The 18,350-nt window shown below is 34.4% G+C and overlaps 3 protein-coding genes across 4 annotated transcripts; 1 reads left to right on the top strand and 2 right to left on the bottom strand.

Moving 5' to 3' along the window:
- The first annotated feature begins 980 nt into the window (after positions 1–980).
- LOC101217649 (uncharacterized membrane protein At4g09580) lies at positions 981–4,413 on the top strand. Its single transcript, XM_011651604.2, has 4 exons — positions 981–1,492; positions 2,838–3,108; positions 3,190–3,360; positions 3,967–4,413. The coding sequence occupies exons 1-4, from the start codon at positions 1,257–1,259 to the stop codon at positions 4,096–4,098; spliced, it is 810 nt and encodes a 269-aa protein (XP_011649906.1). The 5' UTR covers positions 981–1,256; the 3' UTR covers positions 4,099–4,413.
- A 606-nt stretch (positions 4,414–5,019) lies between these two features.
- LOC101218368 (subtilisin-like protease SBT3.6) lies at positions 5,020–8,457 on the bottom strand. Of its 2 annotated transcripts, none has more exons than XM_011651601.2 (3): positions 8,169–8,457; positions 7,978–8,075; positions 5,020–5,265 (listed from the first exon to the last, which is right to left on the bottom strand). In XM_011651601.2, exons 1-3 carry the CDS (start codon positions 8,390–8,392, stop codon positions 5,210–5,212), a joined length of 378 nt encoding a protein of 125 aa, XP_011649903.1. In that variant the 5' UTR covers positions 8,393–8,457; the 3' UTR covers positions 5,020–5,209. The 2 variants fall into 2 exon arrangements, with proteins under 2 accessions (XP_011649903.1, XP_004138648.1); XM_004138600.3 differs by lacking the exon at positions 5,020–5,265 and adding an exon at positions 6,063–6,394.
- A 2,433-nt stretch (positions 8,458–10,890) lies between these two features.
- On the bottom strand, positions 10,891–17,620 carry LOC101217892 (erythroid differentiation-related factor 1). The gene is made up of 9 exons (XM_011651600.2): positions 17,238–17,620; positions 16,986–17,107; positions 16,000–16,207; positions 15,319–15,844; positions 15,000–15,251; positions 14,720–14,911; positions 14,564–14,638; positions 11,935–14,457; positions 10,891–11,663 (listed from the first exon to the last, which is right to left on the bottom strand). The coding sequence occupies exons 1-9, from the start codon at positions 17,408–17,410 to the stop codon at positions 11,349–11,351; spliced, it is 4,386 nt and encodes a 1,461-aa protein (XP_011649902.1). The 5' UTR covers positions 17,411–17,620; the 3' UTR covers positions 10,891–11,348.
- Between the last annotated feature and the right edge of the window lie 730 nt (positions 17,621–18,350).

Below are 18,350 nucleotides of genomic sequence, written 5' to 3'. Positions count from 1 at the left end.
TCCATCTTAAAAAGCTACATCAAATGAAACCTTTAAACCTATAGGTTTATTTCTACGTTTATAATTAGTTTCGAAGGTTCAATTTTAATATTTGTTAAGTTTAACGAAAACTATCATCATAGTGGAAGAATGATTATTATTTGAGGTAGTGATATTATTATTTGAAAGAAAAGGGAAAGCAAAGAGAAAGTGGAGAGATAAAGGTTTGATTTTAATAAGAAAAGGATCTTTTTTGTGGTATACAACGTGATTAAGTTTTGCAGTCTTTTTTTCTTCTAAAATAAGTTTCCTCCTTTTTGTTTTTCTTTTCATCTCTCTATCTTGTTTTGTCAACGCTGGTTTATGTTTTAAGTTACATAAAATTTGACCATAGTTTAGTTTATCTGGCATCAATTTTTTTTCTTTCTTGTTATAGATTCTAAATTACTCCATCTAATTAAAATAAAAACCAAACAACATATAATTTAAAAACAAAATAAATTTTTTGAAATGATTAGAAAACCAATTTTTGATTACGAAGGACCAAGAATGATTTAACATTAGATTAAAGATAAAAACTTCCGGAATTGAATAAAATTGTAATAGAAGTAAAAAAAGGGAGGGATTGGGTTTGGGATATGCTCGTGTATTTGATGTCATTAAAAGAGGTATCAAAGTATAATGGCCATGTAAATTAAACATACATTAAATTCCTTACTTAAAAAATCAAAGACAGCGAATAAAAGATTTGGATCTAATAATTAAATATTTCTTTTAGCCAAATTGAAATTTTTATTGAACAATTAAACTGGAAGAAAGGGGGAAGTTAATTGTCATAATTGAGATAATTAATTAATTGTTAACTGAGCCACTAACACAAATGTGAGGTGTCAAATGGTTATTGGCTTAAGGTCCACGGTTACCGTCTGGCCTCACCCAGAAAATGCTTATCAATTACTACTTTTTATTTTTATTTTTTTTCCGTTAAATAAAAAAAGAAAAGAGAGAGAGAGAGAGAGAGGAAGAAAGGGAATTTTCTAAATACAGAGGTCAAAAGGATTCATTGAGATTGAGAATTATGAGAAATTAAAAAAATAATAATTAAAATTAAAAAGGGAAAAGGAATTGATTGGTATCGATCATGTGGTTAAACCATGGTTTTCTGGCCCTAGCTTCCGGTAACAGTGCCCATCTCTTGAGGCGCGGCTCAGCCGGTAGCCGGTCGGAACCCACTTCTTTACGCAACCACCTTTGAAGATTCTGCAAATCCAGCGTTAATGGCGGCTCCGAGGAATCTGGTGCTGAGAGACGAAGAGAAGGCGGAGATGAACAATCCCGCGGCGAAGAAGATGAAATCCGAGAGATATCCTTTCTCACGGTGGGGATTGACGGTGGCGTTAGGTAGTTTTTTAGTCTATTCCGCCGCGCTCTTCTGCATTTACCGTACAATGCCGGCCGCTGATTTCAAATACATTAAGCTTCCACGTTCGCTCGCCGATCTTCGAATGCTCAAGTAGGTGATTAATTAATTTTATTTTGGATTTTTTTTCTTTTTTTTTTTTAAAAAAAATCAAATTTAATTAATCTTAACTTAAAAAGGTTCCTTGTGTATAGCAGAAGTTGCTTCATGTTCATTCATTTCATATTAACAATTATCGTGCTTATCCTTGTTTATTTCATCCTAATATCTCTAGTGAATTGCATCAATGTGCGATGGATGCATTAATTAATGAATTTATTGATTGGATTGTTGTGAAATTTTTGTGGCTTATTGTTTCACAAGGGAAAGCTAAGAGTTTAGTAAATGATAGCTGATTTGGTATAGATATGGATGGGCAGTAAATTGGTGCTTCCAAAGCCTTATTTTAGGGAAAGGCATTCATTGAGGAGGGGAAATTCTAGGATGTTTTGTTCAACTTTTTGGATACGTTCGGGCCCAACTTTCTTTGGATGGTGTAAACTATTATATCCCTCTAAATGTTCAAGTTTCCCACTCTAATAGTTGGAGCTCTCAATTATTATAATCCAACCTTGACTTGGCTATAAATTCTCATGGTTTACCCAAGACACAAATTATTATAACCCACATACTATAATACTATAATAAAAGTTATAGAACAAATGAAATTTTGAGATAAAAAAGTAAATGAAAATTTGAGATTATAAACTCAAATCACCATTTAAAGGTACTTAAATGAAACTTTGAGATAGAAAAGTAAATGAAAATTTAAGATTATAAATTCAAATCACCATTTAAGGGTACTTAAATTAGAAAAAAAAATCTAGAGTAGGTATTCAAGGTTTTGAGACCTTTGAATTTGTGTTTGGAGAGGTAGGAATTAATGAAGAAGAGGAAAGAAAGCTTTCAGAAATGACTAATGTAAATTTTGATAGAGACACCATAACTTTTCAGATAGGTAACTGTATAACTTACAAAATATTAGGTGACGGTCTAAATCCTCTGTTTACCAAACTAAGTCATAGAATTACAGTCTATAATTAGTCATTTTCAACTAAATTCAACCCATTTCTCACCACCCAAAAAAAAAAAGAAAAGCTGCTATACTTTATTAATCATCATAATGTTGTTCTTGCTTTAGTTTCGTTTTTGCTGTGTTGACTTTTCCTTTTGGTGGGTTCCATTTCTGTTTTGATAGTTTTTCAATTATAAACCCATATAATTTTATTTTCTCCTCAATTAATATTGATTGTCGGTCTTCTTCATGTTTCAAATTCACGAGGGGAAAAAGTGTTAGATGATACGATTAATTTACCTAACCTATGACTTAAGCTTTTGGGTCAATCGGTGATTTAAAGTATTTAAGATACGTTTGTGTTTTCTAAATTTTGGGAAGCAGAGATCATCTTGGAAGCTATGCCAAGGATCACACTGGACGGTTCATTCTGGGATATTGTTCCACCTACATATTTATGCAAACTTTTATGATACCTGGGACAGTTTTCTTGTCATTGTTGGGTGGAGCTCTTTTTGGAGTTGTTAGAGGCCTTGTTTTAGTGGTTTTCAATGCTACGGCAGGAGCTACTGCTTGTTTTTTTCTCTCCAACTTAATTGGTAGACCTTTTGTTTCTTGGATGTGGCCTGAAAAATTGAAAACTTTCCAATCTGAGGTAATTGAAAAGTAACCTCATTTCATACTCTTCCTGTGTTTATTCCTAGTGATTTTCACTTACTCTATTCTGTGATTTCAGATAGCCAAGCAAAGAGAAAAGCTGCTTAATTACATGATCTTTCTCAGGATAACACCAACACTACCTAACATTTTCATAAACTTGGCATCCCCCATTGTCGATATACCTTTTCATGTTTTCCTTTTGGCTACACTCATTGGTCTTGTTCCTTCGTCGTACATCATGGTCAGGGTAAGTTTCTTTGGTCTTCCCAAGTCTTTGTCTAGACTACGTTCTTCAAGTTCATTAAGACCCGTAACTATCTTGTTCTTGGTTTTTTTTAAAATACAAAAGTTGAATTCTTAACTTTTTGGTTTTACCAATTCTAATTCCTAGCTATTGCATAAACTTGTTTTAGTTTTAACTATTATTAGTTTGCCTTGGAAACTGTATATTATAACACCATTGATTGCAGGTATTTACACCAAATGTTTTAATGCACAAATCAATGAGATCATAATGAATATAACCTCAATACTTATAGCTAAAAGGCCAATTTGTTCATTTAAACTCTCACTTTCCACTTGTATGTTTTGCCTCATTTTACGGATTATTTATACCAGCACCTAACGTAACCCATCTGTCATCTTTACATATTTATGTTCTATTTTCTTTCTGGATGTGTAATTATGAAAACGCTTTCTGTATATCATATCTTCGTATTTATGTGTCATTTGGCTTTGTGGGTATTAATTACGAAAACGATTTCTATTTTACTTTATGGCACATGAAGATTTGTTGTGACATGGTTTTCAGGCATTTATCATAGAGTTTCTAATCATCTCTTCTTTTAAACAGGCTGGTCTTGCTCTTGGGGATCTCAAATCTGTCAAGGATTTATATGATTTCAAAACCTTGACTCTACTTTTCTTCATTGGTTCTTTGTCAATACTTCCCACTCTTCTAAAGCGAAAGCAAACCTATGAATGAAGAAGATTCTACATACAGGATTTTTCTTTTTACTAATTCTAGTTCTATAACCATAACTTATTAGAGGATGTAGACAAAGATTGGAGAATCTAAGTCAAATTATGGGAGAGATGTGAGATTCAAGGATTTTCCCCTACCCAACAGGATCCATCACAATCTTCTGTGTTTATCTATTGATGTGACTCCAAGGGTCTAAAGGCCATTTGGAGCGTAAATAATGTTTCATGTATATACACGAAATGTCTAATATTTGAATCTTTGATAATTATGTATTTTGATATACTAGATAATTAATGTCTAGAAGTTAAATATGTATGTTTTTTATTAACTTTTGTATATATACATATAACAAAATTAAATGCAAGAGACCAATGGATTTAATCACCAATTTAATTTCTTGTTATATAATTTATTTAATAAAAATTTAAAATAAATGAATACTTTTATATTAAAAACTATAAGTAATTAAATTAATATAAAATTTATAATAATAAGAATAATAATAATAGAGGTTGTTTTTAATATAGCAAAACATAAAAAGAATCAAGAATCTATCGATAATAGAAACCGATAACTTTTTGATAGACACAGCAAAAAAAAACGTCTATCAGTATATAGACTTAATAAGTTCTAAAATTTTGCTGCATTTTGTAGCTATTTTGTAACAGTTTTGTAATTTATATATGAGATTGGAACTTTATATATTAGGGGGCGCTAAAACTTTATGGCTCATTTTCTTGTAATTTACCAGCTGTGAGGTTGGAACTTTATGATACCTTGACTATACGTGGTATTATTTTGTTTATAAAACAAACAAGGCCCAGTGCTTATTCTTTTGCACTTTGATTACTGATACCTAGAAGCATAAATAAAAGATCTGTAGCACTCGCTAAATGCTACAAATCTAGATGCAGGCTTTGCTTCGTGACAGACTAGAAATTCGAATTGTGAAAATCTATAGATCTTTTTACTGAGTGAGTGTTGGGCAACATGCTGATAACATAAAGTTTTGCGCTAAAATATAAGAACTATAACTGAGTTTACAGAAGGTGAGACTCACTCGTTAGTACGCCATCTTACACCCGACTTGAAGGCAGCGGAACGAAATCCTTCAACGGTGCAACCCAACCTGGCTGTCTTGAACAACCTGTAGAACGCCTGGTTGTTCTGCCAAGCAAAGCAGATAAATTTGTTTGGTTGTTCAGGTAATGAGTGAACATCAATCTAAAACAACATTTAAGGCAATTATTGCCAAAAGACAATAATATACACAGGACTTTTCACCATCTCAAAGGCAATTATTGAAGCATATGTTGAATTAATAAATCAGATTCATGATTTATATAAATATCTTCTTTAGTTGATAAGAAGCTGGATTTGAATCTAAGCCTGAATTTATAAACATATATACCAGAAATTATGGAGAAAATTACTGCCCATTAGCATAATAAGACTATTGTTTGACGTTTTTACTTGTCATAAATTTCTAGTTAAATGTGACAATACATTCAAAGGATTTAAAGGATAGTTTAAATAAACAAACTAAATGACAACTTATTTCGTTGATTATTGAGAGAATTAATGAAATAAACGCAATATAAAGGATCATTTAACTTAAACTATTTCAAATGAGTATGAGCGTGTAAACATTAGAAGTGGTTTGAACGAATCCAAGATTCAAGCGTGGCTAATTGAAGACAGGCAAAATAAAGGTCAACCATTAACTTATTTTTTCTTTGTAATTTAATAATTAAAAAAAAATCCTATGTAATTTAAAACTTAACGCCTAACCTGTTAGATACCAGTGTGGTTGATTTATTAATTGGAGTTACGGTTAGGAATATAGTGTGATTAAAGACTTGTCATTGTTAAGGTCAATGATTTGATTTTAAATATATTTTAGTTGTTCTTTGATAATCTTTTATATCAACACAAATAATTATCAGATACGTGGAAGAAGACAGTTAACAATTGATTGCAATAATTTAGGCATGAATGATATACAAGCAAGTCGTAATGAAATTCATAATACATAACTTCATCATATAAGTCCTACAAAAAAGTCATACACAAGAGTATGAAGTGATAGGAATCTCAATGCATGGTCAGCTGCGCCTGCCAAGAAGATCCATGCAATACTCATATTTCTTGTTCATATGGAAACTAAGAAAGCAATCGGTCTTTTGGACATCGTCAAACAACATTAGAAAAATCTCAAGAGCATTGTTGGAGCTCAAACCCGGTAACCCATAAAGTTCATCAACCAACGATTTGTCCTTCTCCTCCTCTTTCTCACCTGTAATCAAGTACACAATCCTTTGAAGCTCTAAGTTATGCATTCTCATCTCAAATTGAAACTTCCCAATTATGTTAGTTAAATCGACCCATTTCCTCTTCCTTCCTCCAACGGATATTCCTATAGCCCTGGTAAGATGATCATTGATGCGACCCTGTATCTGACACAATTAGTCAACCACCAATTATCTATTGGTCGTTTCCTCCTCTTCTTCACCCCTCACCCAGGGTACAACCAACCTTAGAAGCAGAACGTTTAGCATTCTAGAAAAATGTAGAAAAATCTCTTAAGATTTCAATAATATCAGCTCGTTTTCTCTTCCTACCTCTAAAGGATGTTACTACGGCATTTGATTTCTTGTCCCCGCCTATACCATGCAATGCTGGTGGGTCTAAAATGAAGCAAAGGAAGGAGACGCAGAGAGCGGTAATGGTTCATGGGAGGGGTGAGGAGAATTGTAGGGTTCATCCAGAACAGCAATTATAAAGAAAAAAAGGGTGGTTAGTGAGGAAGATGGGTGTAGTTAATAATATAATTATTGATAGTAAATTAGATTCTTCAATTTGATTGAGGAAGATTTAAAAGCACAAACGAGTTCGGAGAAAAACAGTAGAACACACTATGATTTTTAAAATGAAAAAAACTGGAACAAAACACCAACGCATTAAACAAAATTCAAATCAACAAAGGAACGAAACCAAAACCAAGGTTGTTCGGTTAACTAAACCAAACCATTAGTGCTACAGAAAACAAGAAAACTACATCAACAAGTTCCACCAAGAGATTAACGGATGAATAATCAGAGGAATTAACAATTAGAATTTGGGAAAAAGGTCGACCAACCTGACAAAAATGGAAACTCGAGTGCCAAAGATGAGGCAGAAAGAACCATATCGTCAAAACAGAGCACCCGACTATTTCTTCACTTCTCTTTTCCCTACTCATTCTTCCATTTTACCAATTTCTAACTCTCTCTAACTCTGTCAAGCTCCTATCTCCCCCAGCCCAGAAACTTCCTCTCTAGTCAAGAATCTGCTTAGCAGAGGCGATAATGGGAGCGCAAATGTGTGTGTGTGTGAGAGAGAGAGCATTTCCTCAAAGCAAATGAAGAGAGGAGAAATTGAAGAGAGAGCTTCATCCATCGCGATAGAAAGAGGGAAAAAAGAGAGGTTTCACTGAAGCAGATGGCGGAAGGAGTTCATAGAAGCGGCATCAGAAGATGAAGCGCCGTATGGAAACCCAAACGCATGGAAATGAGACGCGTAAACTCAATGTGTTAGATATGGGTGTGCATTTTGGGAACCTAAATCCAAAATATAGGATGTACTTAGGATACCCTTTGCTACGTAAAGGACAAACAAAGATAAAACGATGAATGCAGAAGATGAAAACTACTCAAAGCTTAACTCATCACTTGATCAGAGTAATGAAGATGATGAACCTCTAGACATCATCCTTGATCAAATTCAATCAACCCAATTACAACAATGGATTTCGCAAACTAAAGAATCAGTAGCAGCAGTCTCATAATGATTATAACTTAATTATCTACTCGAAAACGCAACTACTGAAGCTAAACTTACGGGAAACTCGAGAAACCTGGTCGGGAGTGAGCTTTGCAGAGAATCCACTAACAGCCGTCTTGTAACTGTAAACAAGCGCATCCTTGGCAGCCTCTTCACTGGAAATGCAAAAAAGAAGCATAGGTCCGATCATCTTATTTTGCATTTCGAAAAACATGAACCGGAAAGCAGAGAGAAGTAAAGAGACGAACCTTCCGAGAGCAGAAGCCAGGGTTCGGATATGGAAGTGCTTGGGGTCCTCATCCGGAGGCGTTTCGGTGTACACAATGTGAACTGCGGGGCGTGAAGAGGGTATGGATGAAGCTATGGAATGAGTTGAAGAAGCTTCATCAGAATCAGCCATGGCAATTGATATGGAAATGGCAAAGAAAGACACTAACACAAACAATAATTTCTTAGGGTTTGTGTTCATCATTCTTCTTCTCTAATAAAAGATACTCCCGATTCAAATTTTCAAATACAAATAGAACATTACATGCCATATGTATTTATGGAAGAACGAACCTAATATTATATTTTATTATTAATTTTGAAGAGTTAGATTATAATATATAAATTTTGTTGATAGAATGTTATCAATATCATCCTCAACAATCACACATCTCATTTTATAGATTAATAAAATAAAATTTATTTTATAGATTAATAAAATTAATTTAATTAGAAAATTTGTGAGTGTTTTTAACAAATATTTTATTACTATCTAAAAATAAAATTTAAAATTTGGATGAGTAAACAATACTATTTGGCTGAATGAAATGTGTAATTTTTAGTCGCCCTATGTGTCATTCTACATGAATCCATGTGCCCCTTCTATGGGAAGTACATGTGCTTTGTGAATATGCATACTTGGTGTCATCCTTGTGTTCATATATTGGTGGTTTGTGGGTTGAATGGAAGGACATTTTAAATTCAATCCAATTGTTCAACTCAAAAATTTTATCAATAGATTGGATTGAGTTCACTTTTTAATAATGTTTATTTATTATTGTATTTTAACGAATCCATGAACCAATTTAACATTTGTATTTTTTAACCGAATCCAAATAATTTCAACTCAATCCAAAATACACGGTTAGTTTACTTTTTATGGATCATTTTGGAAAGTGACAAAACCACTTTTTTATTTTTATTTTTAGCAAATGACATTTTTTGTCACGGTACTTTATAAATCACCAAAATATCCACATTTCGTCTCTAGAGTGTAATTAATCTGTGTTATGCATTTATGAACCCTTAGGGGTATTTGGCACGAAGGAATCAAATGTTTGAAAATTAAATGCCTGTGAGTTTATTTGACGAGGTTATGATATCTGGGTATTACAAATGTTCGTGTTTGGAGTGCAAGATTTGAAATTTTGAATTTTTTTGATGCCGGTGTTTGGGGTGCTCATTTTGAATTCCTAATTTGTTTAGTTTTGTTTTTTATTATTAATTGTACGTCCTAAATTTAGTTTGTATCTTTAATTCAATTTTTTTATTCTATTGAGTTTAATGGCAATAATGTAAAAACAATAAATTTTAATATTAGATAACAATAAATTTGATTACAGTTGCATTAACATGAATGGTCTAAATATGAATATTACAAACCATTCACAAAATATAAAAAATCACGTAATCGAATGAAGTTTACAAAGAGTTCTAGTTAAGGAACGTTAAAAATGGTTTAATAAGTTTCAAAATAAGCATAACCGAAAAGGTAATGCAAAAGGGAAAGTAAGTAAAGTTACATTTAGCCATAGTTGTGGTTGTCTTTCTATGACAAGCATGCAATGTGTTTTAAACCGCTTTTATCAAAAGATATCTAGATAAAAATGAGTCTTTTTTTAAAAAAAAACTTTTTCTAAATCAATTCAAATAAGTCTCAAGTCTTCTAGTTAAATTGACTAACGAAAAAGTTAAACAATGTTATTAAACTAAAAATGAATCATGATATATAATTACAATTTCTATTAATATTTAATTTATACTCGAGATTACAATAGATAGGTTATCAATTTCAACATTAAAAAAAATGTAATAAAATAATCAAAATATGCTAAAATCGAAGGAAAGATTCATTTTAAATAAATAATAGAAAAAAGATAATTAAAAAGAAATGATCTAATAATAATAGTTATAACATAAACTCTAAAAAGAAAAGAAAACAGAAGAATGAAAAAAAATGTGTTATTTAAAATGTATTATTGTGATCAATCAAACGCGTATGAAATGAACTCAGAAAAAGATATTTGATTTATTTTTATTAAATTTTTAAGATTTACACCAAGGTGGTGATAAAAAATTCGTCCACTGAGTTTGTCAAAAATGACACCCAGTGATTGATCGACAATGATCACTAAGAATAGTGTTTGGGGTTGGTTGATGAATTTTCTTGATTGAATAAGAAAAAAAAATATAACTCATACACTTGAATAATGTTTACTATTCAATTTCATGAAAAAGTGTAGAAAGTCTTGGTGAAGATGATCGATGATCAACTATCGCCAATTTTAAGACGATTGGTTGGTTTCGAATGTATCATTTTCGTTTTTTGCCATCGGTCACAGAGAATTGTGGCAAAAACGATCAAGAATAAAGAGTTTTGAAATACTAATAAATTAATTAAAAAGAAACCAGTAAATATCAATGTCTTACTTCTACACAAAAATTATAAAAAGAAAGAAAGAAAAAAAAAGTTTAAATTAGTAAATAAATATTTTATTATTTATAATGGTGACATTTTAATGTATTTTGTTGTCTTCCATGAAATTTTCTTCGATATAAAGGAAATATTGCATCAAACTTTTGTATTGAGCACTATGCCTTGGAATTTAGTAATGTTGAATAATTGACGATGATAGTTGATAAAGGAGATTATTCAAGTGGATTGAGCAAGACTTAGAAACAATAGAAAACAAGAAAATTATATGAGCAAATTCAAGCACGAAATCAACCGATGAAGAATCAAAAGAAATAATTACATAGAATTTGGGAAAAAGATAGACCAATTTAACTAAAAGGAAGAATTACCAAAATTCTCACCCAATTAAAAAATTCAAAATTCAATTAACAGCTTACTTGGATGCCAAAGATGAAGCAGGAAGAAGAAGAACCATCTCGTTAAAACCAAGCACACCACTATTTCTTCCATTCTCTCCTAACTATTTCCTCGTACCAAAGCAAACAAATGATCAAAAGCATATAGCCCGTCATAGGGGCCTCCCGCTCGGGACTGACTATGCCAAAAGCGAGAGAAACACCCACATTGTCGACCAACTTTCGAGTGATTTCCATCTCTAGGAAGTTTGTTTCAACGATTTGAGGTGATAATGTGAGAAAGCTAAAAGTGGGTGTGTGTGTGTGTGTGTATACATACAAGTAGGTAGTCAAGATTCCAATTTTGATGTCCATATGTTATGCATCTTGTGAAGTTCTCTTAAATCACTGGACTTCAAAGACATTTTGTAAAGCTCCCTTAATCTTGAAGCTTCACTAGATTTGTTTGGTGTCATTTGAGGTTGAGATGTAGAAGATTTGCCTGAATTTGTTGGAAGTGTCATTGCCACCATTTTCTTCAATAGCATTTGCAAATGATTCCAAAATTTTGAATGAATTTCCGAGTACTTTGTTTTCAGAGAATCTGCATCAGTATCGGAGATATGTCGTCCTTCAAGCATGCGAGAGAATGCCAATTCTAGTATCTGTAGAGAAAAAAATAAGTTATGAGTTATGATGAGCAATCTAAACTGGCACCCAACCCTGAAGAACAGACACCGAAACTATTTTCAAGAACGGTCAATGGCATGAAAAATCGTTTCCAAGAAAAACCAATAAGTGGCCTGGTAAACCAAACAAAATCAAGTTTGAAAACTGAAAAGAAAGCGCTATTTCGAACTCAAGGTTGAATCTCCACGAGTCCATAGCAAAATGTTGAAGGTTAGAGAATGAAATATTAGAGAGAGAGAGTCATACTGCATTCGGATGTAGAGAGCTTGACAAGGTTAATGAAAGAGATGATCGTTCAACCAAAATGGTCAGATACATAGTGGGATGTGTTTTAGGGCCATAAAACTCCAGGGCTCTCTGCCAGTTCCTATCAGCCAAGGAAGCATACTGTTTTACCCGTTGAAGAATACTGTTATCATCTTTAGACAAGCTCTTTTTCCAGCCCTCTGACTCCAAATACTTCAAAGAACATTTCTTTTGATAACAAGCTAGTTGGAAATAAGCATATGCAGCTTCCTGTTTACGTATGTCACCCAGAGATTCATATATAGATAGTGCCTCTCTAATGGCATCATTTGCTGAAATCTTGTGCTTTTTCGATCCTTTCTTGGATCCTTTACTATTAGGATTTGTGTAACCTGACCCAACATCCTCCGATGATTCAATATCATGTACCTCGTTTATATCTAGCCTTGCCAAAAGCATACCAAGCCTCAGATACGTGTGAGCAAGCTGTGTGTAAACCTCAGCCTTCAGGTTGCCAGGCACAGCAATAGCATCTTCAGCAACACCGTTCAGTTCGTTTTTTGCTGCCCCGTAATATCTTAGCGATTCAGTATATTCAAGTTCAGCAGTCTCCAATGCTTGATAATATGCATTATGTACAATTGCATGTGCTTTTAGATCTTCAAGTTTTGACACTATCTCCTCGGCTAATGCTCGCCTACCATGACCCAAATTGCAGTTAATCAGTATGATGTTTGTATGATCAGAAACTGCTCTAAATGCCTCAATGGCACCTGCAAATGCTGTTTCAGCTTTTTTCAGCTCTTTCCTTTCAAGTCTCCATCGACCTAGTTCATTGCAAACCCAACCCTTTTTACTCATAACAGATTGCAGTTCAGCAGATCCAACAGGGAGTTGCCCTAATGCCTTTCTAGCTTCTTCATAACAGCTTAGGGCCGCAGTTAAATTGCATTCTGATCCTCTAGAAACAGGACCCCCAAGATACTTGAATATTCCACCAGTTTTAACTTTCTGAGATTCCTTGGAATTCACATGAGATTTAGAAGTCGCACTAAGAACACAACCACAAGTCTCCACACTATCCTCCACTTCTTCAGAATTACCCACAGAAAATTTTGCCCCAGAATGAACCCTGTTGCAAGATTTTACAGGGACTTGAGCATTTCTTTTTGTGTCTAGATGTCTAGGGTTAGAGCCCATTCCATTCTCAATCTTTGAACCATTATAATCCTGTTCACGATCTCCTGAGACAGAGTGGCCAGTGGAACTCTTAAAATGCGTCTTTTTATTGGGTTTTCTGCCGTAGAAAATTGATTCCCTCCTACTACTGCTAGCACTGCTTCCACTGTTTGCCCTATCACTCTGGCAGCTGCAGTTTACCAAAGAGCAAGCATTGCAGTTTTTAAATTTCCCAAGCTTCTTTTTGAGCCGATTAACTTCTTTCACAACTTCAGATGAGATCTTCAATTCTCTAGTGGAAACATTGTTTTCTGCTTTTTCAGAGGCCTCTCTACCGTATATAGAATGAAACTCCACATATACATCACCAACTAATGTCCATGCCTTGGCCCAAAACAGATACGTGGAAGAATAATGGTCTAATGAAATGTCATCACAATGCAAATCAACTTCTTTCAGATCTTGATTGAATGATCTCAACTTTGCATCTTTATCATTCAATTTATTCTGCAAAAGTGGGGTTCCAGCCATTGAGGAAATGAATTTAGTCTCTTCAAGTTCCTGGGGCATAGATCCATAAACAAGACATGCCAATTCTACAACTTTTAAGGCCTGATGCAGCTGGCCGTCCTCCTTATATGCTTGACCAAGAGCTAAATAAGACTCTCCAAGCAAAAGAACCAATTTCCATAATCTATTGTCCAATTTTGATTTTGGAAGCCATTCACGAAGGTCACAGACTTCAATACAGTCAACGTCACCACATGCACAGACAGAGATATTAATAGGAGAAGGTAGGCTATCATGCACCGCACCAATATGGTCCACCATCTTTGGTTCTGAGCTTTGTAGCTGGCGCATCCATCTAAGGGACTTGATAGCTTGAGAAACATGATGTATTGCAGCTAACTTGGAAGATATTGGATCAGCAACAGTCTGAACTACATGTGAGGCAGTAGGAGAAACGTTACAAACTGCAAAGCTTTCCTCGTCTTGGGAATCTTCTTCCACCAACGGTGGTTCTATCCCAAGTGGATCTCTCAACGATATAATTCTTGGAGAAGATACATAGGCCTCTGACATTATTGATGAAGAAGCTTCTGACAACAAATTTGGATGATGTTGATCACCTTCAACGAGTTTGTCTTCTACTACAAGAGAGGAGGGACCATCACACTTACCTGTTTCAGATAAACTGCTTAGAAAGTCCAAGGACTCTTCTTCTTCAGCATCCACAACTTCAACTTTACATCCCAGTGGAAGAGAATCTAGAGTTAAATCTAAATCGTCATCGTAGTTTAAAATGAGCCTTGCAAACTGTTCATGAGCAAATGCACGAACCACCTGCTTACCACGGCCTTTATTATCAGTTATCTATATATTAAGTAGAACTTTACCACAAAACACAAAAAGATGCAATCTAAGGTACTGTTGGAAACAATATCATTACCAAGTGATCAGGCTCATCAAGAAAATCTAAACACTTCTTAAAGAACCTCGCACATTTAACCTTGTTAGAAGGATTCTGCAAAAGAGAAAAATATAATTGCAACCAAACCATTTCCAAGATGCAAAAACAAGAAATAGAAGCATAAATTTTCCTCACCATAGAAAGTGAGAGCCGGTGGGCTATACGGTAGAGGAGTGTGCCAAATGAAAATAAGGAGTCACATCTCCCTCTATATAGCATTGAGGGTAAGGAATTCGAGCTATCATCAAAATCACTAGGGGAATGGTTCTTAGGGATTAGAGAAAGATCAAAGAGTTGAATCCCATCTTCACCTGCACCTTTATAAAGCTGCAAACATTTGACAAGGTTAACGATCCATGTAAAATTAACTTACAATTCATATCAGAGATCTGGGAAGGAAGAAAAATGTGATTACCCAATAAGCCCCAGGATCTTGTTTGCAGTTTTCTTGGAGAAATCTCAAGACAGAGAGGCCATTTTGTTGTACAACATAAGGATGAAAAGCAGGAGTACCGTCATCTGAGACCCCTTTCAAGAGGAATATATCATCTGTCTTCAGAAGCTCATATCCTTGAACAACACCATTTTCATGATAACAAATGGCTAATTCAGGAACACTTGCCATGACATTGTCAAGCCAAGCTTCAAGCCAAGTTAGTGGAGTGACCTGAGAAAATAAGTGTTAACATAAAAATAATCATTAAACAAAGTTAGTCAACAATACCATGTCCCACCTGTCGAGTAATATCCCATAAATGCAAACTCACAGCAATATACTTTTCATTACTGAACAGAAGCAGATCACTACCAATAAGCATACGGAAGTTGTAAAATTGCCAAAACAGAACTCGTAGGAACTCATCATCACCAACACTTCTATGCTTTTCAGACTCTTGATTCGAGCACCTAGGCTTCCCACCAACTTCTGAAACCTTTTTGACGGGATCATGCTTCTTACTTCTTTTACCCTTCTTGCTTCCCCAAAAGAACGCATCTTGCTTAACTTCCTTATATTGAGCACAAGAATTAATATCCTTTTGTGAAGCACCGTCAGTCTGCTCGAGGACCTGAGATGTACTTCCTCCGGGAAGAACAGATGACTTAGATTGTTCCTTCGTTGTAGTATTGTAAGTTGGAGGGCAATCACAAGCCTCCATTCTAACTGAATGCATAGCAAAATTCAAAAATAGAGATTGTTCTGCACACTTTGATTGGTTTTTATGCCTCCTAACCAGCTTTTCTCCTTCTTCAACATCAGGCCTACAATTCCACATGTCAATGAAAATTTAACATCACAATTACATTTCCCATGACATCTAACATCCAAAATAAATCACCTAGAAAAATGATAAAGTATAGGTGAAAACAGCATGACTAAAATTTTGACGGCAAATAAAAGACTGCCAAGTACATACCCTGTACTCAGAACAAGTGCTTGTCCAATGCGATAAACAGCAATGGACAATCGAGCCTTTGCATAAGGCATTTTAAAGATCTGCTTAAGGATGTCAGCCGGAGCTATCACATCTATTTCATCTCCATATTCGACCAAACCAGATACAGCAAGAGCTTCACACTTTCTGGTAAGATTTGAAGCAACAGCACCCCCATCCCAAGGTAAATCTGAAACATGTGAATGCTACTGTCATCCAAGTAACATTATAGTTAAAAGAAAATTTTAGAATATAGCGGAGGGATAAACTAGTTCAAGGGAGATCTTAAAAACTATAAAGTCATGCTGCCCCGTAGAATAGAATGGAAACTCCACCCAAACAAAAGTCTGCAGACTTCCAACTGTATCTTTGGCAAATATCGCCTACAAACATTATAGAAATTAAAAAATAGGATTTGTCTCCAATTACAGATGACACTCTAATCAAGATCAAGCAGGGAAATGATATCTCCTTTGTCCTGTGATTTCTATCCACCTTTTATGTTCAAGACTCCATGCATTATTGATTATGAACCACGATAGAGATAACGAATTAAGACCTGGGGTAAATGATACTTGAAACAAGGAAGTCAGTCAATATGTGATAGAATTGCAATTCCCGGCACCATAGAAAAAACAAAAACAGTTGGTTAAGTCAAATATATTCCTTCCAAGACATTAAAAAAGGGAGTATTTTGGTTCAATGACAAGAAACAGTCAATAGAAGTTGCACTTATCTACTTCCACTCTAGAATTACAATCTCATTGCCACTAAAGTTCAGTTATCTTCTTCAACTTTAGAATTGCGTAAGGCTACTATATCAAACTAAACAGATGTCTCGCGTCAACACAAGAAGTTAATTTTATATTTGTAATAGGCCAGATCATTAAACTACAAGGTTTGAGCTATGTTTCGCAATGCGCAATATCAACAAAATTATAGCACTAAACTTAAACGCAGAAACAAACCTCCAGCGTCCTTTGACTGTAGTGCCCCAATTGGGAGAACCTTTTCATGGGAGTTCGAAGGAAGTGGAGGTAAATTGAGATCTGTCTCAGTCGGAAGCACTCGATACCGCGGAGCTGTCACGCTTTCACAAAAAAAAAAAAAAAACCACCGAAAAAGCCAAATTAATTCACTCCAAATACTAAACAAGAAGAAAACAATTGGCATGAATGTGATGAGTAATAAAGAAATGGAGGGAACAAGAAGTTCAATACGTTTGGCACGAAGGAACAAGAGCAGAATTGAAGGCGTGGAATTCTTTATCAGTTGGAACGGGAATAGAGCCGCAGAGAAAACCACTGGCAGGTTTAGGCCTCACAATTTCAAGTTTTCCTATGCATTGAACCTCTCGCGAGGAACCCTCAGAAGACGCCGGCGACGCTTCCATGTAATTAACTTCAACGCCGACGAGGTTAGGGATCTTCTTCTTCGAATTTCTGAAGGGTATCTGAGTTTACGGATATGGCGGTTCCAACATCCCGGCGTCCGTCCGTCCGTTGATTGGTGGAGTATCGTCGTTATTCTTCGATAGTGAAAAATAATCATTTTCGAACTTTTTTTCAAAAAAAAATTAAATATGAAAAATCGTCTTCTAGGAGCATCCGGATTTTCTCTTTTCTTTACTAGGTGAACTTCAAATTATTGATACCCATAAATATAACATGAAGCCCAGGCTCAAGTTGTTTTTTAGAAAGCCCAGGCCCAATTTTAAGCTAAAAGCAAATGGCCCATATACAAGCACTAGCCCAAATAATAACACACTTTGGGGGCTTTAAACCGGGCTGCCCAAATCACCTCCACAGGGTCTCCAATCCAACCCAACCGAACGAACCTTACATTTTTGGGTTTGCTTCTTTTTTTCCATTACAACGATAGAATAGTTGCAAATATAAAAATTAAATTCAAAACAATGAAGTGTATAGCAACATTTTAAAAAATTTGTCCAAGTCTATAAAAGATAGAAATTTATCACTAATAGATCATGTTGCAAATATTGGTCTATCGCTAATAAGTCATAAGAGTCTATCAACGATAGAAATTTATCACGGATATATTTTGCTATATTTACAATTTTTAAAAATTATTGCTATATACTTAATTATTATTTCTAAAATTGTCACAAATTAGAATTATTCTAGAATGATTACTATTGTATTTTAATTTGTAATTAACTTTTAATTTTCGATAGTAGGAAGGTAGTGTCTCTTTTGGGTTCACCAATTTTCATTATTTTATTAGATCGAATACTCGTTTGAGCTTTATGAACTTTGATAATATGTTTGATAGTATGAGATTCTATTTTAAAACCAATTGACAACAGAAGAGTA

The sequence above is a fragment of the Cucumis sativus genome, chromosome 2 (assembly GCF_000004075.3).
Source record: "Cucumis sativus cultivar 9930 chromosome 2, Cucumber_9930_V3, whole genome shotgun sequence".
NCBI classification, from domain to species: domain Eukaryota; kingdom Viridiplantae; phylum Streptophyta; class Magnoliopsida; order Cucurbitales; family Cucurbitaceae; genus Cucumis; species Cucumis sativus.
This window is presented reverse-complemented; position numbering and strand designations above follow the sequence as displayed.